This window comes from Muscardinus avellanarius (genome assembly GCF_963383645.1).
Source record: "Muscardinus avellanarius genome assembly, chromosome: 11".
Taxonomy (NCBI): domain Eukaryota; kingdom Metazoa; phylum Chordata; class Mammalia; order Rodentia; family Gliridae; genus Muscardinus; species Muscardinus avellanarius.
Genome location: NC_137797.1, coordinates 12,387,160 through 12,412,543, shown reverse-complemented (window position 1 = coordinate 12,412,543; position 25,384 = coordinate 12,387,160). Strand labels below are relative to the sequence as shown.

General features: G+C 52.4%; 1 protein-coding gene across 1 annotated transcript in view; it reads right to left on the bottom strand.

Moving 5' to 3' along the window:
* The window catches only part of MYH9 (myosin heavy chain 9), a gene marked incomplete at both ends in the record, with an annotated part of 58,833 nt that overhangs the window by 9,887 nt on the left and 23,562 nt on the right, over nucleotides 1-25,384 (bottom strand). Inside the window, 20 exons of the mRNA XM_080706130.1 lie at nucleotides 312-524; nucleotides 1,470-1,641; nucleotides 3,665-3,788; nucleotides 4,542-4,679; nucleotides 5,103-5,309; nucleotides 5,978-6,109; nucleotides 6,961-7,069; nucleotides 8,343-8,503; nucleotides 9,996-10,065; nucleotides 10,969-11,090; nucleotides 11,364-11,557; nucleotides 13,538-13,652; nucleotides 15,433-15,606; nucleotides 17,409-17,582; nucleotides 19,390-19,542; nucleotides 20,880-20,998; nucleotides 22,649-22,744; nucleotides 23,612-23,755; nucleotides 24,102-24,200; nucleotides 24,944-25,007. Coding sequence (XP_080562256.1) covers nucleotides 312-524; nucleotides 1,470-1,641; nucleotides 3,665-3,788; nucleotides 4,542-4,679; nucleotides 5,103-5,309; nucleotides 5,978-6,109; nucleotides 6,961-7,069; nucleotides 8,343-8,503; nucleotides 9,996-10,065; nucleotides 10,969-11,090; nucleotides 11,364-11,557; nucleotides 13,538-13,652; nucleotides 15,433-15,606; nucleotides 17,409-17,582; nucleotides 19,390-19,542; nucleotides 20,880-20,998; nucleotides 22,649-22,744; nucleotides 23,612-23,755; nucleotides 24,102-24,200; nucleotides 24,944-25,007 — 2,780 coding nt within the window. The remainder of the gene's footprint in view (nucleotides 1-311; nucleotides 525-1,469; nucleotides 1,642-3,664; nucleotides 3,789-4,541; nucleotides 4,680-5,102; nucleotides 5,310-5,977; nucleotides 6,110-6,960; nucleotides 7,070-8,342; nucleotides 8,504-9,995; nucleotides 10,066-10,968; nucleotides 11,091-11,363; nucleotides 11,558-13,537; nucleotides 13,653-15,432; nucleotides 15,607-17,408; nucleotides 17,583-19,389; nucleotides 19,543-20,879; nucleotides 20,999-22,648; nucleotides 22,745-23,611; nucleotides 23,756-24,101; nucleotides 24,201-24,943; nucleotides 25,008-25,384) is intronic.

Sequence of the window (25,384 nt, the reverse complement as noted above, 5' to 3'; positions counted from 1 at the left end):
TTAAGCCAGCGCGACTGGCTTTGAACCTGCGCGATCCTCCTGTCTCCGCCTCCCAAGTGCAGGGATTACAAGCGTGCGCCACCACGCCCAGCATGGCTTTGCACCCTTTTAGCCTTAGAACCCATTCTTGCTTCAAACCAAACTTCAAGCCAGGTTCTTCAATGCGTCTTGAGGCAGAGATAAGTTGTTGGGACATAAAGCCACTGTTTGTGTGCAGTGGCCTGGGCCCCACCTTGTTCAGACCAAGGCCTTCCTTGACTTCGCAGCCCACCCCGTCCTCAGTGACTTGGCCTGTCAGCCCCATAGCACACCTGAGCTCCTGCTGGGCAGCCGTGGAATCCAAGGTGTCCTCAAGCTCTGTTTTCAATGCTTCCAGCTCTTCTCCAAGATCCCGTTTCTGCTTCTCGGCCTTATTCCTGGAAGCACGCTCAGATTCCAGGTCTTCCTGCAGTTCAGAAATCTGAGATTCCAGCTCCCGGATCTTCTTTAGGGCCATATTCTTCTGGGCAGCTTCTTCTTCCACTCTGCCAAAGAGACCAATAACATCAGTGGTTATGAAGCCATTTTCACCTTTAAGAAGCAAGATGAGGGTTAGGGAGGTACAGTCAATGCTGCACCTGATAATCATAATCATGGCACTTAGGGTCATTTTCAGCAAATCAACATCTAAGGCATCCAGAAGATTTAAGAGTAATACTACTTTGAGAACTAGAAAACAGAGTAATTAATTTTCTGAATTAAGATTTACAACTGTAAATATAAAAATTTCAAAAGTTAAATGTTTAAAAAGGAGGTAAAATGTAACTGAAATATAAATACAACGGACATTAGATTATTAAGAGGTGTCAATGTTAAGTTCACCAGTTCGAACAAACATACCACTCTGGTGGAAGATGCTGACAAAAGGAAGGCTATGCACTGGGGGGCTGGGGTGGAAATGTGTATGGGAAATCTTTGTAACTTCTCAATCTTGCTGTGAATCTAAAATCACTCTAGAGCCAGGCGTGGCGATACACGCTTATAATCCCAGTATTGGGAGGCTGAGGCAGGAGGATCACAGGTTCACAGCCAGCTTCTGCAACTAAATATGGTCTCAGCAACCTAGTGAGATCCTGTTTCTAAATAAGAAATAAAAAATTGGGCTAGGGGTGTAACTTGGAGGTAGAATGCCTTTGGGCTCAATCTTCAGCACCAAAAAAATAAATAAACTCTAAAAAATTTGCCTATTTTAAAAAATAAATTTAATTCAAAAAGAAAAGGGAAAGAACTATTGGAAATGGGTGACAAGAGTTTTGGGTCACTTTTTGGGGATTATGAACAAACAAAAGACAAAGATGCCCTAGACCACGCTCTTGCTGGCTAGGAAGTGTTTTGCTATGAATTGGCTCCTCTAAGACAATAACAGAGAGTATGCTCACAGCTCACTGAGGCACTGGCCGGCTGCCCACTGCTGGGAGCCCAAGGCTCACCTGGCCAGGGCAGCCTGCAGTTCCTCCTCCTTCTTAGCCAGCTGCATCTTGAGCTCAGCGATCTGTGCCTGGAGCTCGGCGATCTGGTCACTGAGATCGGTAGAGTCTCCCTCCAGCTTGCGGCGGGTCTTCTCCAGCTCCTGTCGCTGCTTCTCTTCCCTGCGAAGGCGCTCTGCCAGGGAGGGTGAGAGGGGTGTAGAACCCTTAGTAGCTGCAAGCTTTTTTTTTTTACTTTTAATAGTAATTAAAATACCGAGTATATAAAATACCGAGTACTTGTAAAACATATTTAGGGTTTACAGGGTACCATGTACAATAACCATACCCAGCTCCTAGATGGAGGAATAAAACTCGGCCATGAGCTGCCAGGGCCCCACATCTCTGGAGTCCACCCCGACCTTCCCTGTCAGGGGAATCATGGTCCTCGAGTTGACAATTCCTTTGTTTCCACTCGTGGCTGTACCACGCTCTGCGTGAATCTGAACTTAGACAATGCATTCAGAGGAGCGGTCAGAGTTCAGTGTCTGGCTTTCCACTTCCCGGTGACGTCACTTAGATAACTCACTTAACCTTCCTGTGCCTCACAGGCAATCAGGGTATGAAGACACTCTTCTCAGGCTGCTGTGAAGCACAAATGAGCTAGCATCTTGAAGCCCTTTATGAGTGCTTACGAAGCTTGACTTCCCTAGACTTGCCTCTGCCACTCAAGCTCATGGTCTGAGGACTTAGCATGTCAACTCTCACTGGATATATTTACTTGGCCTTTGGTCTATAGCTCCTTTACATGAACATACCACGACTTAGCTACTGTCCTTCAGTCAATGGCGGTTTGGGTAGTTTGGTAGTGTTCTCTTACAAAAAAGGCTGCAGGCATGCCAAGCTTCAACCTCACCAGGCAGTGGCTGATTGTGCTCGAGTTACGTTCCCACTGTAGCACGCTGCGTTCTGATGGGTCTACATCTCTGTTAGGTGGTGAGTGCGCCACTCCCAGAACCCCAAGGTGACCGAGTCCTTCAGGCCCCTCCCAGGTGGGGAAGAGCTCTCTGTTGGAACCTCTCCTCCCAGTGGTGTGACTCCCTTTATCCTGTACTGAGGGTAGCTGGGCAGGCTGGTGTCACCAAGCTGGGAGAAATCCTTGCAGCGCTCAGCCTGAGGAGTTCTGGGCCTGTGCGCCAGGCCTGGGCTCCCTCCACTGCCTGGCTGTCCACTCCTCTCCAGAGGCAGGGGCGGGGGCTCCTTAGAAGCCACACTGTGCTTTAGCCCAGGCATCCTCACTGACAGAGTCCTGGGACTCGTCACCTTGCCTTGAGGCAAGCACTGACCTAAGCCAGATGTGGGCGTGCATGCCTGAATCCCAGCGACTCAGTAAGCTGAGGCAGAACTGCAAGGTCAAGACCAGTATGGGCAAATCAGCAAGATACTTTCTCAAAAGAAAGTTTAAAAAGGGCTGGGCAAGCCGGGCATGGTGGTGCACGCTTGTAATCCCCGTGCTTGGGAGGCTGAGACAGGAGGATCGCATGGTTTCGAAGCCAGCCTCAGCTACTTAGTGAGGCCCTCAGCAACTTAGTGAGACCCTGTTTCCAAATAAAATATAAAATAGGTCTGGGAATATAGCCCGGAGGTAGAAAGCCTGTGGGTTCCACCCCCAATACCACCAAAAATAAATAAATAAATAAATAAATAAATAAATAAATAAATAAAATAAAAAAATAAAATAAAAAGGGCTGGGCAGGCACTACAGCACTTGCCCAGCATGTGTGAGGCCTGGGTTTAGTCCTAGTACCAAAAAACTAAGTACATAAATAAGAACCTCTGGCAACATCTGTCTAGTACTTGATAGCACAGACATGTTCATGTGCAAACAGTCTATCATGGTGAACCCTTTACAGATAAATCAAAGCCCACAGAGGTTAACAGGTATGAGATGACACCCCTAGTAGGTGACAGAACTGGTCAGTTTTAGGGTCAAACCTAGACTCCCCACGGGCAGTTTCAGAAACTTATGGATTCCAACAACAGCTTCATCCTAAACACACCTCACGCAGGGGACCATCCAGGCACTGGGCAACAGACTCTCCTGGAGGCCATAAATGGTCCCCTCGGTCTGGTGGCCTAGGACTTAAGGCAGAGGCCCAGGCTCGTGGTGGGCTGTGGCTGCCTGGCACCTGGCAGGTCAGCTCTACCCAGGGCCTCACCTTCCAAGTCGGTAATCATCGCCTCGTGCTTGTTCTTGAGCTTGGCCAAGCTCTTGGACTTCTCTTCCTCCTCCATGAGGTTGGTGGTGAACTCAGCTATTCTGTCTTCCAGAAGCTTCTTCTCCTGGGGTAAGACATGTCAGGTGAGGGTCAGCTGAGCACAGACACCACTGATCAGCAAGGTAGGGCCTTAAATATTTGATCAAGTGCATTAGAATTTCCTAAGGTCGTTAGCTCCCCTGAAATAGCTGAATAAGCCTCCTTTGCACCTAAAACTGGGTGCCCAGGCCCTTCCTGGACCTGTGAGCCTTTAGACTCAGGTAAAAAAAAGGCTTCCAGGTGGCACCTAGTGTTGGGCAGGGATGAATGGCTATTCCCTTCAGAGGCAGCCACCTGTGACCAGGCCATCAGAGGCCAGGGCTGCTCTCCTCAGCTGCGCACCACTGGGCCCCACTCTTCATAGGGGCGCACACCACCTGCCACACAGCCCTGTGGCTCAGACGTGTGTCCTCCACACCCTCTGTGGCTCCAGGACAGCGTGCTGACCCTGTCCTGCCTTCTCTACCCCATCTCTCATCTTATCTGCTCACTGGGGCAGATTCTGACAAAGACACAGTCTATTTCCAGGAGACACAGGTGCTACTCCTGGGAGGGATGGGAGGAAGGTTCTGTGCCTCAACACCCAGCCACCAAGGCTGCCCAAATTCCACATGCACCGCCACCAGCTGACATAGCTCCTCAGAGCCTCAGGTCTAAAATGCTGGGGGATTTACTGGGGAAGTGGCAAACCTTTCCCCAGGCCCAACCGTTCATGAGAAATCACTTTAACCATGGCCTTGACTGCGCTTGCCCGCCTCTGACAGTCGCCCGGGCCCACCTTAGCCAGTTTGCAGTTCTGGTCCTCCATGATGATCTGGTCCTCCTCCAGCTTCTTCAGCTTGGCCTCGGTGGTGACCTTCTCCAGCTGTAGCTTCTGCCGGGCACTCTCCTCCTCTTCCAGCTGCTCCTCGAGTTCCTGCCGGGGCCAGAGGGGCCATGAGGCGGCTGTGCTCAGGAGGCATGGGGCTCAGCCAGGACATGGCCAGGCTCCAGCCGAGGGAACCGTGTGTGGCCACGGCATGGCACACCGTCCTGAAGGGCTGCCCTGAGCCAGTGCAACAGACAGCAGCTGAGCTGAGTACCCCGGCTCGCAGGAGGGAGGGCGAGGGCTGACAGGAGGCTCTCGACAGGCTTTGAAGCCTGACTGGGCAGCAGAAGACATGAGACCTGTTACGAATAAATGGCTGAGAGAAAACCTCTGCAGGGCTGGGCTGCCCGAGTGGACAGAGTTGAGAGCTGCTGCTGTAACGGCGGACTCTGTGCCTGCCCTGTGCCGCAGCCCCTCAGGCCAGCGCCCTTCCAAGCCCCGGGGCCCAGCCGCACCCCCTGCAGGCAGCACCTGGATGTTCTGCTGCATCTTCTTCTTCTCCGTCTGCAGATGCTGGCAGCGCTCCTCCTCCTCCTCAACCCTGGCCTCGAGATCATGGCAGATCTCCTCCAGCTCCTGCTTCTTGGCAGTCAGACGGGCCCGGAGCTCCTCGGCCTCAGCACACAGCTCTGTTTCTGCCTGCAGCTGCTCCTGAAGCTGCAACTTCTCTGCCATGAGCTGCAGAGAACACAGAAAACGCAAGCGCTTCAAATGGCTCCCGAGTAGATGCTCTATAGCTGAGGATCCTGAGCAGCAGGTGGATGTGGACGAGAGCAGCAGACAAGAGCAGCTTCCATCTAGAGCCCCAGGGTGCTCCTAACATGCCCTTCATCTTGTCACGAGCTTCAAACAAGCTCCTACAAGCCGGGTGTGGTGGTGCTCGCTTGTAATCCCCGTGCTTGGGAGGCTGAGACAGGAGGATCGCGCAGGTTCGAAGCCAGCCTCAGCTACTTAGTGAGGTTCTCAGCAATTTAGTGAGACCCTGTTTCCAAATAAAATATAAAATAGGTCTGGGAGTATAGCCCGGAGGTAGAAAGCCTCTGGGTTCCACCCCCGGTACCACACACACACACACACACAAAAAAAAAAAAAAAAAAAAAAACAAGCTTCCTACAAAACAACTGTGGGGTTCATGCTGGGGCATGAACCTAGAACTCATGAAATTCTATCCCATTGGGAGCCTCCCTCTAGCACATAACCCCAATGGCGTCTGCAGAGACAATAACTGCTTTCCTGCAGGACAGCAGGACAGTTCCTAAGCTGCAAACCTGTCTGCCTGCTAGTGGCCAGCAGGTGGCAGCATTGGGAGCGCTACTCTGCTTGGGCAGAGCTTCCCTGACACCCACCTGAGACTGCAGGGTCTCCATCTCCGTGAGCCTGTTCTCTGCGGCCAGCTGCTTCTCTCGCACCTTTACCAGCTCCTCCTCTTTGGCCATCATCTCTTCCTCCTGCCGGCTCACCTGCAGCAGCGGCTTGACCTAGGAGAGGGGGTGGAGGTAACAGTCCTGCCCACGGTAAGCTCACAAGGGGGCAGACGTGGGGAGGAGGTGCAGGGGGATAACCTTCCTGGAAGTCGACCTGATGCCGCCATTCACCTCTGACCTGCTAGTTACATTTCATGGAAACCAGCCCTAAACATGCATGAAGATGTTCATGACAGCCTTGCTTACAAGAGCAGAATTTAGAACTGACACAAAGATCTATCTTTGGGGAAGCGGACAGATTATTTGTCCTCTAGGGAATAGTACAGGGACTTCTAAAAAGCTGATACTGGTAAGAAATTTTAAGTGCAAAGTGTAAAACACAGGAGTGTTTATGCAAGTCAAATCTCAGCTATTTAAGAATGTATGTGGTTTACATAGCTCAGATTTATAGGAAGAAAAAAATAAACACTGAAACATCTATTGTTTTGGGGTAAAGGAATTATGGCTAAGCTTTTTCTTAATGTTTTTTGTCAGTTAACTTTTCACAACTCCCACAATTACATATTACAAACAAAAGTGGCCTGGCTGGGGCGTCACTTCAGCAGCGGCAAAGCTTCTGAGCAGCTACATGTGGCTCCTGTGAGGACAGTGCCTCCCTGCAGGGGTGGGGTCCTGGCAGGAGGTCCTGCTGGGCCCTGACACTGTGGGAGCCACTCTTTGGGCCAATTTGGCCCAGCTGAGGCTATCCATGCCAGAAGAATGCCATGGCTCATAGAGCCCTGGACCCTAAGGACAGGACCAACTGGGCTGTACTGCCTGGCACAGGAGAGCCGGGGCAAGGCTCACGCTGCGTGCAGGGGCCCGCAGAGGCCGCATGAGGCCCACGCATCCTCTCCAGCACGCACCTTGGTGAACAGCCTCCACCACTGCCAGTTGCGCAGCTTGAGGTAGGCAGCACAGTTCCTCTGCAGGACCTTCATGGCGGTCAGCTGCTGCTGCCGCTTGGCAAATGCCCTGTGGATGAGGGACATGGTCAGCAGTCTGGAGGACAGCAGGCACACCCACAAAGTCTTGACCCGAGTTAAACACCTTATGGTAGGCGACGGAGGCCTAGGCCAGGGGAGCACTGCCCCCCATTACAGAGCCGCCATGTGAAGGCCCATGTGACCAGCGCAATGCTTCTCATGGGGGCAGGGCTGTGATCTGATGACACCACCTGCCCGCCACATGCCTCCATGTCTGATTTTTAGGGGGACAGAGAATGTCAACAGCTGATGTTTCACAAAGGTGGGCCGTGCTGTAGATAAATGAGGTACCAGTTGCCCCGATACCACAAACTCAAACTGAGTGTGGGCTCAGAGCGAACACTGAAGACACGTCCTGAGCCGGGCGTGGTGGTGCACGCTTGTAATCCCCACGCTTGAGAGGCTGAGACAGGAGGATCGCGCAGGTTCGAAGCCAGCCTCAGCTACTTAGTGAGGCTCTCAGCAACTTAGTGAGACCCTGTTTCCAAATAAAGTATAAAATAGGTGTGGGAATATAGCCCAGAGGTCGAAAAGCCCCTGGGTTCCACCCCAGTACCACAATTAAAAAAAAAAAAAAAAAAAAAAAAGCCGGGTGTGGTGGCGCACGCTTGTAATCCCCGCGCTTGGGAGGCAGAGACAGGAGGATCGCACAGGTTCGAAGCTAGCCGCGCGCGCTGGCTTAGGAGACCCTGTTTCCAAACAAAAATGTTTCCAAACAAATAGGTCTGGGAGTGTAGGAGATAGAAGGGCTTCCAGGAACCCCAGTACCACCAAAAAAAAAAAAAAAAAAAAAAAAAAATATATATATATATATATATATATGTGTGTGTGTGTGTGTGTGTGTGTGTGTGTGACACATCCCTGAGCAAGAACCTGGGGGCCTGGTGATAAGTGTGCAAGGGAAACTCAGCCTCCCCCAGGAGCTGCTCTGGATCCTGGATGCCCCACCCTAGGCGCACAGGGCTCCTCTGGGGCAGACCAGCCGTGGATGTTGGTTCCAGAAGGCGAAACAGTGAGGCATAGAGCATGGGCTTGGGGACAGGCCAGCCTGAGCAAAGTTCCTCTTTCCACTGGCCTCAACTGCCACTGGAAAATACTGCCCACTTCTACTCTCTGGAGGTGGGAACCCAGGAAGCAGAGGCGGCAGGAGAGTCTGTGGGACTCCCCTGGCCAGGGTCTGCCTGGCATGAGTGCCTGGCACTGGCTGGCTAAGTGCTCCCAAGCCACAGGAGGCATGCAGGCTCGGCATGCTCAGAACTCACTTCCTGGCCAGGTAGCCCCTGCAGCAGGCCTGGAAGCCTATGATGACGTCAGTGATCTTCAGGTCCCTCTCCTCCTCCAGGTGGGCCAGCACGCCGGCCCGGAAGAACACCTTGCTCTGGCCAATGCGGTACAGGTTGCTGTCGAGCTCCAAGGCTTTGATCTGCATGGAGGAAAACAGGCTGCTGACTGCAGACCCTCGAGCCCATGGCCTGACACCCGCCTCAACCAGGGTGGGCGGAGAGCCCAGCGAGGCCCTGGGGGGCTGCTGCTCCTCTGCTGGAGGCCTCCTGCCCAGGGCCAGAAAGAAGAGGGACAGGCGGGCCTCAGCACCGCGGGATGACAGGCCAGGCTTTCAAAGAACTATAGGACCTAAGAGTTAAAGGGAACCCGAGTCTCTTCCTGCCTCTGTATTCTGGAATCCTGGCCAGGCCACCTCCAACGGGGGCAGCTGAGCGTCACTGGTAAAGATGAAAACACGCACAGTGGGCCTCAGGATCAAATACTAGTTGGGGAATGGGAATAATGCTCTCTTTAAAGAAAGTAAACAACAAAGAATAGTGCGAATTAAACAGGAGGCACATAGATGCTGAGTGTGGGGCGCCAAGGGCTCGCTGCCATCAGCAACTTGAGCATCTCAGCATGAGGAGGCCGAGGAAGCTCCCGTTAGCCCGCGGGCAAGGGTGTGTGTGTGTCTGTCTGTCCACCTGCCCTGGTGGGACGGGGTTTAGAACAAGCTCCCAAAAGCCATAAACACTCTACATGGGTTGGACTGGGGGCCTAGACACCCACAAATATCCCTGCTGGCATGGGAAAATGTGGTGGGAAAGCAGACCAGGGGCAAGAGGACATGGAGGGGCAGCGCCCCCTGCTGCCCAGCCTTCTCACTGGGCAACAAGCCCTAGGAGCACCTGCAGAGCCAAGGAGGGACAGGTGGCTCACTGGCAGGAAGAGCCCAGGCTCCTGGGGAAGAGGCGGCCCACAGATGCCAGCTGGGCCCTCGCTATCCCCTCCTCCGCTCAAAGCATCTGGAGAGCAGGGAACTGTCCTTTCCCCTCCTTTTCCTGTCCGCCTCTCCCTGTCACTGAGCAGAACTATCTTCTCTTTTCCTCCCATCGCCTGCCCACCCCACTGGCGCACACTCTGATTCTTTAGAAAGAATGCCGAGTAGGAGACAACAGGCAGTGGCTGCTAACCCTGGCCGGGCCAGGAGGGACGCCTGCTTGCAAAGTGGAAAAGGACCCAAGACGAGACCGAGCCCTGGCAAGGCTGCTTAGCACCGTGGGGCTGCCACCCATCCAGGCAGAATCCCAGGCGTCACGCACCGCACGGGCAGGCTGGAAGGCAGGGAGGGAGGGCAGGTCAAGAAGCTGGTGGCTTTGGGGCGGCTGTGGGGATCTGGGCCCTGGCCCTGGCCCACCTGCCACCCCGGGGGCAAAGGTCAGAGGAGGCTGAGTGAGAAAGAGGGGAATGATCCCCACGCAGAGACCGGGAGACCGCCTCGCATCAGTGCCGTGGCCTCAGCTCTCGTCTCAGGGCACCCAGCAGAATCAGAAGCAGAGCGCCGGAGGGCAGCACAGCACAGGGCAGTGCAGGCGTCGCCATGTGGCAGCGGCGCAGCAAAGGCCACCCTCCAGAGGCTGCAGCCGACTCACCATGAGCACACACGCCTGCTTCCCGTCCATGAAGCCCTTGGGGATGGAGTTTGGTGTCAGAATCTCGTATCTGAGGAAGGAAGCGAGCCTGGTTACCCGAGCCCTGGCCTCAGTTCTGTGGGGCCAGGAAAGCACCCGGGAGATGAAGACCAGCCCTAGGGCAGGGGACACAGAAGTCTTCATTCTTCCCAGAGTCTCCTAAGGAAAGACCTTTGGCAAACGCCACCTGGCTCTTTTTTAGGCTGAGCAACACAGGAAGGCTGGCACTTCACGGAAAGTGAAGGAACCTCATCCTGGACGGTCAGGCTCCCTCAACTCCCTGCCCAGAGTCCTGTCTGAAGCCCAGACAGCCATGTTCACATCCTCCTGGACACCACAGAATGGCCCAACAGCCATCAACACAAACACCGTTAGGCGGACGGGCCGGCGTCACCGACACCCGTGCACACAGCGCGAGCTGCACTTTCTCACCCTCTGCTCCTATGAAGGTCCTTCACTATCCAGCATCTGGCTGACGCCTTCTACATTTCTTCCTTTCTTTTTTTGTGGTACTAGGAATTAAACGCATGAGTGTCCTACCTCTGAGCTAGACCCCAACCCTCAGGATCTCACTAAGCTGCCGAGGCTTACCGCAAACCTGCAAGCCGTATCCCAGCCCATGGTTATACGTGTGCGCCACCAAGCCCAGCCTAAATTCCTTTCCACAGCTTCTCTAACTATAGACACTGAACAGTCACCCTTGCAGTCACTAGGAATGAAAGTCAATAGTGACGTTCCTTTCAGTAATAAAGTGGGGCATCGCTCTTCATTTTGTAAAGGATGAAACAGAGAAGGACCATGTGGAGAACCCACCAGACCTCCGCTCAACACAGCTGGGGCCACAGCTCCCCAAGGACGATCCCTGCCGGGAACAGCCCACCTGGGGCTTTCTCCACGTGCATCTGGGCCCAGGAGGGGCTTGGGCCCTACTCACCTCTGACGGAACTCCTGGAAGACCACCCTGTTGGGGAAGCCCTGGCGGCAGATCCGGATGCCTTCGAGGACACCATTGCAGCGCAGCTGGTCCAGCACAAGGTGGGGGTCCAGTTTGCCGGCCTAGAGAAGAAAGTACAAACATGTGATCTCGTTCCTTTACCCAGGACCTGAGGGAGAAAGGGTGATGGCCCTCAGAAGTCCCTGGGTACAAAGATCCAGGTCCAGAGAGGCTACAATGGACAGTGTCATTAACAGGAAACGGGGCTACAAACAGCACGCGCCCCAAGCCTCCAGCTCGGGAGGAGCCTCCACCGAGGGCTCTCTGTGTGCTGGGGACGGAGGAATCCCGGCCACTGGGGAGACGGCAGAACTCGGCGGCTGTGAGCGGCCCACCTTCTTCTCATGGTTGGGGATGATGCAGCGGACAAAGTTGGGGTTGGTGTTCCTCAGCGTGGCCATCAGCTTGGCCAGCTGCTCCTTGTACAGCTGCCCGACAGTGCGGAACATGCCCTTCCGTGTCTTGAAGGCCCCAGGCAGTGCTGTTTCAGACATGCCGGCCACCTGGTCCAAGCCAATGATGCGGTCCACTGCGGAGACCAAAAGAGCATGTGAGTGCCTGGAAATGCCAGCCGAGGGCGGAGGGCGTGGGACAGAGACAGACAGATGCTGGACAGAGGAGGAGGAGGGACCGTATGGAACCACAGGACTCTTGTGCCCAGAGCTGCAGAGTGCTGAGGTCGGCCTCTCCAGCAGACCTGAGCTGGACTGGAGCACAGGAGCAACTTGAGAGTCACTCGGTTCGTCTCCCGGGGAGCAGCACACCTCCAAAGCTACCTGTGTGCACATCCGGTTCTGAGCCCCCTTTGGAGACAGACCAGGCCCGACGCCCAGAGACACAGTGAAGTTGGTAATGTGCTTTGGAATGAAGAATTCCATGAGGCTGGCTGTAAGGCGATGTTAAACCCCAGCTTAGAGCACCCTACAGAACTAAGCTTCTGGCTGAAAAACAAAACCAGAATCTTGAGTTCATACTGATGGTTACCTAAGGGAACTGGGCTAGGAGTGGGGGCGGTGGGAGCTCTAAAGCTGCTTTGCCACAATTGACAGGGCTCTGGACAATATCTGCAGTCTCCTTGGGCTGAGGTCTCTAAACCAGTAACAGAGCAGCATGCGGCTGATTCAGAAACAGAGAACCTGGAAGAACCACTACCAGCCGTGCCTGTTCCCAGGGTCTCTTCACATTCCTGTATTTTGCCTCCTAGCTCACAGATCTTTATCATTAAACCTGGTCACCAAAGGAAGTAGCTCTTATCGGTGCAGCTCACGCCCAGCAACAGTGAAATGAACTGATGCCTCCCAGATGAAAAACCAAGACACCAAACCAAAGTGGCTGCCAGCTGAGATCACTCATTCTAAGCAGGAACTAAAGTTAAGCTTGAAGCTTTCCCCTGCTCTATGTAGACATCAATAGTTCCATGAAAAAGCCCACTCCCTATTCCTTCGTGGTTAGATCTCTGTTCTTTCTTTGAAGGCAGCAAAAAGTACACTTGCTTACAATGGAAGCCAGCAGTGAGACTGGACCTATAAGCCAGCCAAGTAGACGTGGGGCACCTCTGACCTTGTACCCAATTCAGGGCCTGTTTTATTGGCCACCAAAGGCTTCCTGGGGGTGGGGAGCTGTGCAGAGGAAGGTGGATGTGGACCACCATAACTGGTCCCTTGATGTAAGCATGTGCCCTGGCCCAGACAGCACACGCCCTTGCTGACTGTCGAGCACAAATGCCATTACAGCTTCCAGGTGCAGAGACACACGGCAGCGTGCACAACAGCTGACGCTCATGCTGAGACACTTGCAGCCACCCAAGCAGTAAGATACCACCTTCAGAGGAGGAGCTCTAAGGAGGATATGGGTTTTTAAACAGCCCCCCACAGATAACACGAAGGTCCTTCAACATCTCAATGTGGCCCCTCATTCATAAGTTTTTTATTGGAGGCCTGTGCGGGCAGCGTGGAGCCTGCCCAGGAGCGCGGGCAGGTCAGCTCAACAGGCACAGCCAGGCAGGAAGAGCCAAGCGGGTGGGATGCGGGGAAGGGCTTCTTGCACCACACAAACACACACACGAGAGTCTGGGGCAGCCGGTCACCTGATTCTAGGTGGAGAATGGGAAAGCGGTGATAGAAATAGGCTCTCTGAGTGCTCTGCATCTCTGCAACAGAGAGGTTAAAGCAAGACCCGGCAAGGAGAGGGAGAGACCAGAAAAAACAGTGAAAAGGAATAGGTTCACAGCAACCAGCCTACCAAGGAGCTGAGGCAGAAATGCGAGGAGGCGCAGGGACCAGAAACCTGCGCATTGAGGCCCAGGGCCGCCCTGGACTTCCCCAGAGCAGAGGGCACCGCGACCATCTGCGCCTGCAAGACCCGGAGGAGCCTCTGCCCAGAGAGGAAAGGCTCTGGTGCATGCCCCTGGTAGCCTCTCCTTTTCTTGTGGCTGATGTGGGGCCCAGTGTGGAGGTGGGAGGGTGCCACCCATAGCTGGGGAGGCCAGTGTGGAGGGCAAAGGGCGTACCATCCTTCCACAGCTCGGAGACAAACTTGTCGGAGGACTGGTGGAGGAGCGTGGCAATGTTGTCGTTCAGGGGGTCCATGTTCTTCATCAGCCACTCGTCAGCTTTGTAATCCACCTGGAAGAGCCAGAGCCCAATCACAGGCCACTCTGGGAACGTGAGTTCTCACCCCATCTCCTGGGGCATGTCCACCCGCATGTGGGAAACTCGGACACCGTGGGCACCATTCGACCCAGCATTTCCATCCCCAAGAAGGAAATGGCAAGTGAAAAACCAACGAGATCTTGAGAAAACATTCTCTGTGGTGTGACAAGGAAGAGTAAACAATTCAAAACATCACAGTGCACCAACAGGATTACTAACAAAACGATGCTGCAGCTGTGTGGCTGGCAGAATGGCATTCTTCTTATTCTCTGTGTGTGTGTGTTGTGTGTGTGTGTTTTGCTGAAGATTGAACCCAGGGGTGTTCCACCTCTGAGCTATTTTTATTTTTTATTTTGAAACAGGGTCTCACTAGGTTGAGCCTATGATCCTCTTGTCTCAGTCTCCCAAGTTCTGGGATTACAGGTATGCACCACCACTCCTGGCTTTCTTCTTCTTCTTCTTTTTTTTTTTTTGGTGGTACTTGGGGTGGAACCCAGGGGCTTTCTACCTCTGGGCTATACTCCCAGACCTATTTTATATTTTATTTGGAAACAGGTTCTCACTAAGTTGCTGAGAGCCTCACTAAGTAGCTAAGGCTGTCTTCGAACCTGTGTGATCCTCCTGTCTCAACCTCCCAAGAGCTGGACTTACAAGCATGTGCCACCACACCCGACTTTTTTTCCTTCTTCTTAAAGGTAATATGAACATAAAGAAAAAATCCTAGAAGGATAACCCCAGAAATGTTAATAACATTTTTTTTTTTTTTTTAGCCATAAGTAACTTTTTAAGAAAGGTTCATAGCTGGGTGTGGTGGCTCACATCTATAATATTTGGGAGACTGAGGAGAATTTCAGGTTCAAGGACAGTCTCAGCAGTGCAGTGAGACTCAGCAATACAGCAAGACCTCGTTTCAAAACAAAAAAAAAAACAGTCTGGAGATGCAGCTCAGAGGTAGAATGCCCCTGTATTCAATCCATGGTACAAAAAAAAAAAAAAAAAAAAAAGAATGTTCATGCTTCTCCAATATACGTATGTCAGTCTTACCTTTTTGCGGGTGGGTTTGGGGATGGAACCCAGGGGCATTTGACCTCTGAGCTACACCCCCTGCCCCATTTTTTATTCTTTTTAATTTTATTACAGAAGATCCCAAAACAAGACTAATGGAGCAGTGAGCATCCTGGTCTCCTTCTTTATAACCTAAGCTGCAGCCCAGAGGCACACACAGGTGCACAGCTGTTGACACTAAGGTGTGTGGCACCAGCTTCTTTATCTGGGATCAATGCCTGCTGAGGTGACAGCGCCCGCTGCCAGGTGCCTTAGCGATGCTTCCACCTGGGCACAGGCAATGTCCTGCAACTCACCCTGGAGCAGCCCATGCCACGCCTGGCAAGCCTACTCCATACATGTAACCCTAGGTGGTGGGTGTTACCCCATCTTCCAGAAGCGAAAACCTAGGCTCACAGACATTAAATAACTGGCTCATGAATGGCAGGACTCTAATCACAACCAGATTATAGCCAGATCTCCTGGACGACGGATCTAACAGTACCACGGGACACCATCACCCCCAGCTCCTCCTCCTCCTCGTGAGGGAGGGCTACAAGCTTCTAACAACAGGCAACTGGTGAAAGTGACACTTAAGTCGCTCAAATGCCAACTACGGTCACAGTTGCATCATCCCACGAGCCACAGGACCTGCCTGGGCACTGACCCCACCCCGAGCTGCAGCCTCCTGGCCCTCGTGCGCACTCACCTTGCCAGCATAGTGAATGATGCAGAAGTCGGCCTTGTCCTTCAGCTGCTTGGGCTTTTGGAACTTGGGGTGGGTGCCCTGCTCCTGCACCACCTTCTCCACAAAACTCTTGTCGGTGGCCTTGGGGAACCAGCACTCCTCATCCAACAGGGCCAGGATGCCAGGGGGGCCTGCCTGGAGGAAGCACAGTATTGGCACAGAAGAGCAGGACATGCGACCACACCCGACCCACCAGAGAAGCCAAAGCCTGGTAATAGAACCTCCAGGCTAAAAAACAGAAAGCACTCAATTTAAGAATTTTTTAGAGAAAGTGCCCAATTTAAGAGTTTCCGTTTAAGACAGGCATGGTAATCCCAGTACTTGGGAGGCTGAAGACAGAAGAATCAAAAGTTTGAGGACAGCCTCAGGAAGTAGTGAGAATCTCACCAACTAGCAAGACTTTGTTTCAAAATAAAAATAAAATAGGGCTGGGGGTATAGCTTGAAAGTAGAATGCCCCTGGGTTCAATCCCCAGTACTACAAAAAACAAAAAATAAAAAAAGAGTTCCAGTTTAAAAAGAAATCTCTGGAGCCCAGGCTATGGCTGAGACCCTAACACAATGATCTGTCATGGTGGCTCTGCTGTGTTGGTGACTTCACTAGTGCAATGCCCTGGGGGTTTGATGAAAAGCATCCCACTGCCCCGTGTGCCCAGAGCAGCTGGTCCCAGGGTGTAGAGTCTGCCCAGGTGGCTGCCACAGGATTGGGGATCCCTCACTGAACACCATGTCCAGGTTCTGTCCAGTGAAGTTGTATGGATACTTAGGATGGCCCCTTGGAGAGAAGAGTCCCAGAGACCCAACAATCTTTTGGACACTGAATTTTATGATGAAAACTCAGGTATGGTGATGCACAACTGCCATCCCAGCTACGTGGAAGGCTGAGGAAGGAGGATCACAAGTTCAAGGCCAGCCTTGGCAATTTTGCCAGACCTTGACCTCCCAAAATTCAAAAGGCCTAGGGTATAGCTTAGTGTTAGTTAGTTCCAGGTTCAATACCAGTATATTAAAAATAACATATATATATAAGAAAGCAGATTCAGACAAGACTTCAAGCCAGGTAGACACTTGATAATTAGAAAATTCAGGCGGGCATGGTGGCGCACGCTTGTAATCCCCACGCTTGGGAGACAGAGACAGGAGGATCACGCAGGTTTGAAGCCAGCCGTGCTGGCTTAAGAGACCCTGTGTCCAATTTTTTTTTTAAAGTATAAAATAGGTCTGGGAATGTAGCCCGGAAATAGAAGGGTTTCCAGGAACCCCAGTACCACCAAAAAGAAAAGAAAATTCAATTGACTAAGAAATACATGAAAATGTTGCCTTCGCTAAAGTAATAGATCATGGAGAACTCCAGGCCCCCAACCCCCAGCAGTGCGTCCAAGGTGAGCAGATCTTGTCCCAGGCCTCTGTTTCTGTGTAACTCAGGCATCGGTGCCCTCACACCATGCAGGATTCCAGAAGAATGCGAGTTTGGTGTGTTTCACTCCGTTTGAGATAACCCAGGAGAGAGTTGAGACTTCATTGCAGAGCACACATCCCCTAAAGGCAGCATCGACAGGTGACCCAAACCCCGCCTAGGGAGCCTTGACTGGGATCTGCTCAGAAGCTGGAGAAGGGGACCCCTCCTGGCCCTAACCATCCTCAGTGGCCAGTGCCAAGCCAGTCCTGAGGTGGGAGGTCCCAGGTCATAGCGACGCTCGGCCCAGCCGCATCCCTGACCAGCTAGCAGTGTAGAGAGTCAGCCTGCAGCTACAGCCCTGAGCACCTTCTCTGGGGGAGGTGCCTGGGCCTGCCAGGCACCAGCTCTAAACCCTGAGCCTCGCCCTCCAGGTGGCACTGACTGCAAGAGGACCTAGACCCTTCCATAGCCAGCACAGAGGAGAGGAGCAGGCACTAGAGGGGAACAGGGTCTGCAGCAGAGACTCATCCGGGTCTTACTGGCTTCTCAATGAGGTCGATGCAGGGCTGCAGGTCGAGGCCAAAGTCGATGAAGTTCCACTCGATGCCCTCACGCTGGTACTCTTCCTGCTCCAGGATGAACATGGTGTGGTTGAATAGCTGCTGCAGCTTCTCGTTGGTGTAATTGATGCAGAGCTGCTCGAAGGAGTTCAGCTGTAGAGGGAGAACAGTGTCAGAGAGGCCACACCCATGGAGGGCCTCGAGGGCACCTCCACGGACGCCTTACAGCAGGGGCCCAGGCCCTTCCCCCTTCACCTCCATGCACAGCCTTACAGCAGAGGCCCAGGCCCTTCCCTCATCACCTCCACGCACAGCCTTACAGCAGGGGCCCGGGCACTTCCCTGCATCACCTCCATGCATGGCCTTACAGCAGGGGCCCAGGTCCTTCCCCCATCACCTCCACGCACAGCCTTACAGCAGGGGCCCAGGTCCTTCCCCCATCACCTCCACGCACAGCCTTACAGCAGGGGCCCAGGCCCTTCCTTCATCACCTCCACGCACATCCTTACAGCAGGGGCCCGGGCACTTCCCTGCATCACCTCCATGCATGGCCTTACAGCAGGGACCCGGGTCCTTCCCCCATCACCTCCACGCACAGCCTTACAGCAGGGGCCTGGGTACTTCCCCCATCACCTCCACGCACAGCCTTACAGCAGGGACCCGGGTCCTTCCCCCATCACCTCCACGCACAGCCTTACAGCAGGGGCCTGGGTACTTCCCCCATCACCTCCACACACAGCCTTACAGCAGGGGCCCGGGTCCTTCCCCCATCACCTCCACGCATGGCCTTACAGCAGGGACCCGGGTCCTTCCCCCATCACCTCCACGCACAGCCTTACAGCAGGGGCCTGGGTACTTCCCCCATCAAATCCACGCACTGCCTTACAGCAGGGGCCCGGGGCCTTCCCCGCATCACCCCTGCGGTCTGTTAAAGCCCATTTCAGAATGTTGTTTTAAAATGTGTAAAGTAGTTTAACAAGGAAAGATGTTAAGCTGAATATAATTATCAAAATAATGAGATGGAGAAACACTGTTCCTTAGGGACAAGAAGCAGCTATAGGCCAACTTCCAAAGTCTGGTCGTAGAGGTCAGCATCAATGACAGCACCAGATCTCTATGACTAGACTATGACATGAACACATTTGATTGCTAGTGGTAACAAATTACAAGCGCTGCTAATACAGCTGTGGTTTATACTTTATTTAAAAAAATTTTTTTTTCCATAGTGGGCATGGAACCCAGGGGCATTCTATCTCCATGCTATGCCCCCAGCCCTATTTTTTATTCTTTTATTTTGAAAGAGACTCTCACTAAGTTGCAGAGGGCCTCGCTAAGTAGCTGAGGCTGGCCATGAACCTGCGATCCTCCTGTCTCAGCCTCCCAAGTACTGGGATTCCAAGCATGCGCCACCACACTCAGCTTGGTTTATACTTTAATTCACAATTGAAAAACGTGTATGATTTCAACAAGAAGTCAATAAAAGACAAAGATGTAACTTCCCAAATTAAGTTTATGGCTCCCCTGAAAACTACTGTAGACCCGGGTTAAGAGCCTGTGATTTGGCAGGTGTGGTGGTGCATACCTGTAATTCCAGGACTTGGGAGGCTGAGACAGAAGGATCACAGGTTTGAGGTCAGCCTTAGCAACTTAAGAGATACCCGCAGCAACTCAGTGACACCTGATTCAAAATAACAAGGGCTGGGGGTATAGCATGGAGGTAGAATGTCCTTGCGTTCAACTGCCAGTACGCAGGAGAATAAAAGGAAAGAAAAGAACCTCTAATCTGCTAGCGGTATAGTTCAGTGGTAGAGTCCTTGACTAGCAGGTGTGAGGCACTGGGTTTGATTCCTAATGCCAGGAACAAAACAAAACAAAGACAGCTATGGGGCCACTGAAAAGAGGATTCTTAACCCAGGAGGCCAAGGAGGTAGCAAGTTAGGTCATCAAGGGCAGAGCTTACATCAAAGATCTCGAAGCCGGCGATGTCCAGGATCCCGATGAACGAGGCGCCCTGCCTCTTGGTCTTGTCCAGAGCTTTGTTGATGCGCAGCACCAGCCAGCGGAACATCCGCTCATAGGTGGCCTTGGCCAAGGCCTCAATGGCAAAGTCGGCCTGGGGAGCACATCCAGGGGACAGCGTGTCAGGTGCAAAGAGCTAAAACCCTTGTCCACTGTGCCCTAGTCATTTCAATTTAGGGCCTCCCCCAAGAAACAGCCCTAAACACAAAAGAAGGGAAAAAGCAGCATGTAGCTGTACACTGCAGCATTATTTATAATGATGAACACTTGAAAAAAACCTACATAATGCAACAATACAGGCATAGTAAATGCTGATATTTGATAAGACCTTTCAAAATAAAGTGCAGATATATGACACTATTTACAAAAGTGGTAAGATGCCTGAGATTTACTTCAAAATGAGGGCAGGATAGAAAAGACAGTAACGACCAAACATGTCGTGAGTTAGTAAATGCTGAAGTTCCCGCTGTGATGGGGCACACAGGGATCTGTGTGTTATTCTGTCTTGTTTTGCATTATGTTTGAAAATCTAAGAAAAAGCCAGAGTGACATCTATGTTAAAAAAAAAAAAAAAAAAAGCCTAGCAGGAAACAGCTGCCCAATAATAATCACCACTGGGTAGGACTGTGACAATATTTTTCCTTCTCCCAACTTTATTGTATCTTAAGTGTTTGTGTAGTATTTCTGTTATGAAAAACAAAGAAGTTTCTCCTTAATTATTAGAGAAATACACGGCTGGCAGTAATCATGCACTGTCTTTGAAAACAACGTTCTCATCCCTATGTGGGGAATCTGCACAGAAGCAGGCTCAGCTGTCAGCACCAGGGAGGGGGGACCCTTTGGGATGAGAGTTAATCAGTGGGATCTTCCAAGTACTGAGAGAGGGGCCTGGCATCTCCCATGACTCTCATGACAGGTATCACGATTAAAACTCCAACAGAGGGGAACATGTTCTGGCCTGAGGACCGGGACTCCGGGACAGCAGGCACATTCGCCTGGTACAGAAACACCTGCTCATCACTCAGCACATGCAGAAAGGCAGCAGGTGCTGGAGAAACAGCCGCTTGGCCTAGGCTCCAAGGATGATGTAAGCTGCCACCCTGGCACCCGGAGATATGCTACAGAAACATCCAGTCCTCAATTTATGCAGAGCGGCATGCTGACGCCCTCAACCATCAAGCTGTCTAAATACTGACTCTGTGGAGAGACACAACACAGCCTAAAGGCGGCACATCCCGGGCATGAAGCCTCAGCACAGCACTCAGGTTTCCTGGGTTTAGCTTCCTCATGCTCTACACAGGACTAATGCCACCCTGCTCTGTAGGATGCTGACGAGTGAGTCAAGGAATCCACGTGCACATGCCTTACACAGCTGATGGCCCAAACCTCACTGTGGTGACAGCAGCCCAGGAGGCAGCCCAGCGGACATACCTGCTCTTTGGTCTGTGCCTTCTGCACATAGTCCCGTCCCACCTTGATGCGCGGGGTGAGGATGCCTCTGGTGAAATCGGTCACATTGATCCCCAGGAGGTGGGACACCTTTTGGGCAGCTGATATTTTCAAACAGAAAGAGGGAAGAGTAAAAGGTTTAATTAGACCCAAGAGATTGAGTCTTTCAGGCAGAAGGAAAGCAACAAAGGTAACTGAGTGATCATTACCAGGACAAGTGAATCCGGGCCCTTCTTTAGCAGGCATCCTTTACCACCACTGAGCCTCCAGGGCAAGTGGTGCCAACTGGAGACCATGCACTGCAGTGTTAAAACAGGTCCCCACCCAACAACAGGACTGAGATGGGACAGGCCTATTCTAGTGCCAAAGGCACAGCAGCCATGCCCTACGAGCGCCTGTGTACGCCATAATACCCCTGTGTTAAAACTTCTAGAGTGCCAAGTGCACTGCACATGCCTATAATCCTAGCGATTTGGAAGGCTGAGATGGGAAGATGTGCAGTTCAAGGCCGGCCAAAACAACAACAAGATGCTATCTCAAAGCAAAAATATAAAGGACTGGAGGTGTAGCTCATTGGTGGATCTTGTGCCCAGCATGCATGAGGCCCTGGGTGTTAAATCCTCAGTTTAAAAAAAAATTCTCTCTCCCTCTCCCTCTCCCCCTCCCTCCCTCCCTCTTTCCCTTTCCCCTCCTCTGCCCCTCTCTCTCCCTGTCTCTCTCTTTTAGAGAGACCCTAAGAAGAACATATTATAACTAAGTAACTTAAATGGGGTCCTATGCAGTGAGGCATGGAAACAGCAGTAGCTGAGTCAAGGGCAATAACACTGTGATGTCAGATCCTGATGTGCGCACAGGTGAGGCTTCTGTTACTTTGGTGCTATCTCAGAAATAATTGCTTTAGTAACCAAAACGAGTGGTTTGGCCTCAGGAATGAATGGAGGAGGTCCTGGTTCATACAGCCAGGAGTGTTCCTAGCTCATTCTGGTGTTTATGAGGAAAAAGCAGGGTCCCACTCATGTGTATTTTATATCTGAACAAAAATACAGAGAGACACACAGTCATAAACACAAAATTTTAAAAAAGAGAGGAGCCGGTGTGGTGGTGTATGCTTGTAATTCCAGTACCCGAGAGGTTGAGACAGGAGGATCACAGGTGCGCAGCCTGCCTCAGCAACTTAGGCACTCTGCAACCTAGTGAGACCATTTCAAAATAAAAAATAGCCGGGCGTGATGGCGCACGCTTGTAATCCCTGCGCTTGGGAGGCTGAGACAGGAGGATCACGCAGGTTCGAAGCCAGCCTCAGCTACTTAGTGAGGCTTTCAGCAACTTAGTGAGACCCTGTTTCAAAATAAAATATAAAATAGGGCTGGGAGTATAGCCCGGAGGTAGAAAGCCTCTGGGTTCTACCTCCAGTACCACACACACACACACACACACACACACACACACACAAAATAAATAAATAAATAAATAAATAAATAAATAAAATAAAAAATAAAAAATAAAAAATAAAAAATAAAAAATAAAAAATAAAAATAGGACTGGGGCATAACTCAGTGGTAGAATGCCTCTGGGTTCAACCCCCAGTACAACAGAAAAAAAAAAAAAAGAGTGTGTGTGTGTGTGTGTGTGTGTGTGTGTGTGTGTGTGTATGAGGGTCTGGAATTTCTCTAAGACTTTTTTCTCCTAGGAAATCCACACCCAGGCACCTGCCCCCGGAGTTCAGGTGAGAGGCTTGATGGCAGGGTTACCTGTGTTGTCGGGCATGGATGCCTGGTCGGTGTTTCGCTCCTTCTTGAAGGCGATGTTGCCGAGCTGGAGAACCCCAGAGATGACCCGCAGCAAGCCTTTGGGACATCAAAAGCAGGTCACAAGCAGACAGGGGTAGGAGGAAGGCCCTGAGTGTGGTGGCCACGCCCCCAGGGATCCTTAAGCAAGACAGCCCCTACACTCCCAGGGACACCAGATCTGGTCTAAAGGTGTGTGGTGGTCCAGCTACCCTAGAAGACGTCCCACCTCACTCCTATTTGGCCTCTCTCCCAGGTCCTGGTAGACCTCAACTTGGGCAACCCTAAACTGAGACAGATATTCTGATACACTCTCAACATTTCCATATCTGAGGCAAAGACATGCTCTAGTCCAGTGCCCACTGCCTTTTATAAATAGTTTTACTGGCACATAGTCATATTTGTTCATTTACATACTGTCTGTGGCTGAGCAAAGATGGCTCTGATCCTAACCCTTGATGTACTCTCCCACAACACACACTCTGCCCCAAAGTAGATACAGCTAGAAAATAGCATATTCTCCCAAGACCCATCTTTCTAAGACCACAGCCTCATGCAGGTGGAGGACATAGCCCTCTTCATCCTCCCTCCAGGGAACCAGAAGACACATGCCTTTCCACACTGCTATTCCCTCTGGGCTTCGCCAACGCAGAGCCTGCCCCAGCTTCTGCTCTACTCCGCCGAGACAGTGCATGAATGTGCCACTGTTGGCACTGGAGAAGGCTGTAGCGGTGGACGCGGTGCCCGTAGCTAAACACGTCTGTTGTCCCTTCTGTGAATGCCTGCGGTGAAGCTCCACCCCCCACACTGAGGGTCTACCTCCAGCCTCTATGGCGGCTCTCCCCTGGCCAATGGCTGCCCTGAGGTCCCAGAGTATGTTGCCCAGCCTCCCCTGCCCCTCCCACCCACAGGAGGGATAGCACATACCCATCTGCTCATCCTCCGGGATGCCCATGATCCTCATGGCCTCCATGGTCTCCTGGAACATGTCCTTATCCTGCTGCCCGGGGATGGTGACGTGGCCGTTGGACAGGAAGCGGTATTTGTTGTATGGCTCCAACAGGAGGTCAGCTGTGAGGAGCGGAGGCCGAGGGAAGGTCAGTGGGGTGCTGAAAGCTGAGGCTTAGGAAACAGCCCGAGCCCAGGGTGCCCCGTGAGCAGGGTGGCGGCACAGCTGACTCCTCAGAGTGGCACCGGTGTGCCCATGGAAGAGCTTGGCTCTGCAATGTGCAGCTGGCCTGGGATGCGCCCTAGCCTCCCCTGGCAGGCTCAGAAACAGGAGACCCCATCCTCAGGACGGCCTGGGGACAGCAGCCACTCTTGCTTCTCCTCCCCAAACCAAGCCAGGGTTTCCACACTGCCCCCAGTGTGCAGCACCCTGCGGTGCACGGCGGCCCGGCCCGGCGGCCCAACTCACTCTTGAGGTGCTCGCCAGCCCCAGACAGAAGGTAGTAGAAGATGTGGAAGGTTCGCTCCTCCTTGGCCTGGCGGATGGCCCGAGACTTCTCCAAAAGATCTTTGCAGACATTAAGGAGCAACACAAGCTGGAGGGAGGCAAGCCTTCCGCTTCTCTTGCTGCCAGGAAGAGAAGGGCGCAGAGGGCAACTCAGAGCAAGAGCGAACTCTGTGGTTCCATGCTTTTGGCAGGGAGCTAGTCCAAAAGAGTGGCTCACATCCTTGGGGCTTTGTCTATGTGAAGGGTCCCCCCATCTTTTTTTTTTTTTTTGTGGTACTGGGGGTGGAACCCAGAGGCATTCAACCTCCAATCTACACCCCCAGCCTTATTTTTTTTTTTTATTCTTTATTTTGAAACAGGGTCTCACTGAGTTGCAAAGGGCTTTACTAAGGAGCTGAGGTTGTCTGCGAACAACAATCCTCCTGTCTCAGCCTCCCAGATGCTGGGATTACAAGTGTGTGCCACCATGCCCGGCCACGGGTCCCCTTTGACAAGTGACTCCACAAAGGTCACCTCACCATGCCAGTACAGGGAGACATGAAGGAGCAGCCACCAGACACCACTCCTCGGGGACTGTGCTCGTGCTGGATGACTTTTCATAGTTCCCTCCCAGTCCACAAAACCTTATCTTGCCCCAAATCCTGAGCTCTGTGCTGGGTTTTCAATGGGCTCATGCTGGTATCTTCCCAACTCCACAGAGGCGGCATCCCAGGGAAGTGCTGGAATCAGGAGGCAGCTTCTTCTCCATAGAGGCTGCTTGCTCCCCTGCCCCCACTGCTCATCCACTTAACCCACAAGGATACAGGTTTCAATGTTGGCCCCCACGATGTAGCCATTGACATCAAAGTTGATGCGAATGAATTTGCCCTGAGGAAAGACAAATGCAGAAGTCAGAGGCCCTTGCTTTAGAGAGCCAGGGAAGAGAGGAGTTCCAGCCCATGCTCCTGTGTTCCGTGGGTACAGGCAGAAGGGAGAAAACCACGAGGCTGCATGTGCCCCTGTCCTGGGCTAGCATGGCACGCAGGGCTCAGGTGGTGCCACTCCACCCAAAGCTGAGAGCCAAGACGAGCCCAGTTGGTGCCTGAGAAGGGAGGCAGGAGACCAGTGACCAGCATGTTCCTCCTGCCCTGGGTACTACCTGGCAACTGGCTAAAGTGGGTCTCTGTGGAGTGCCAGCAGGTAATTGACACCTCCCTCGCTGGCTCCTTTTAAGAAGGAGGTTGAAGAAAGAGGGGAAGGGCAGG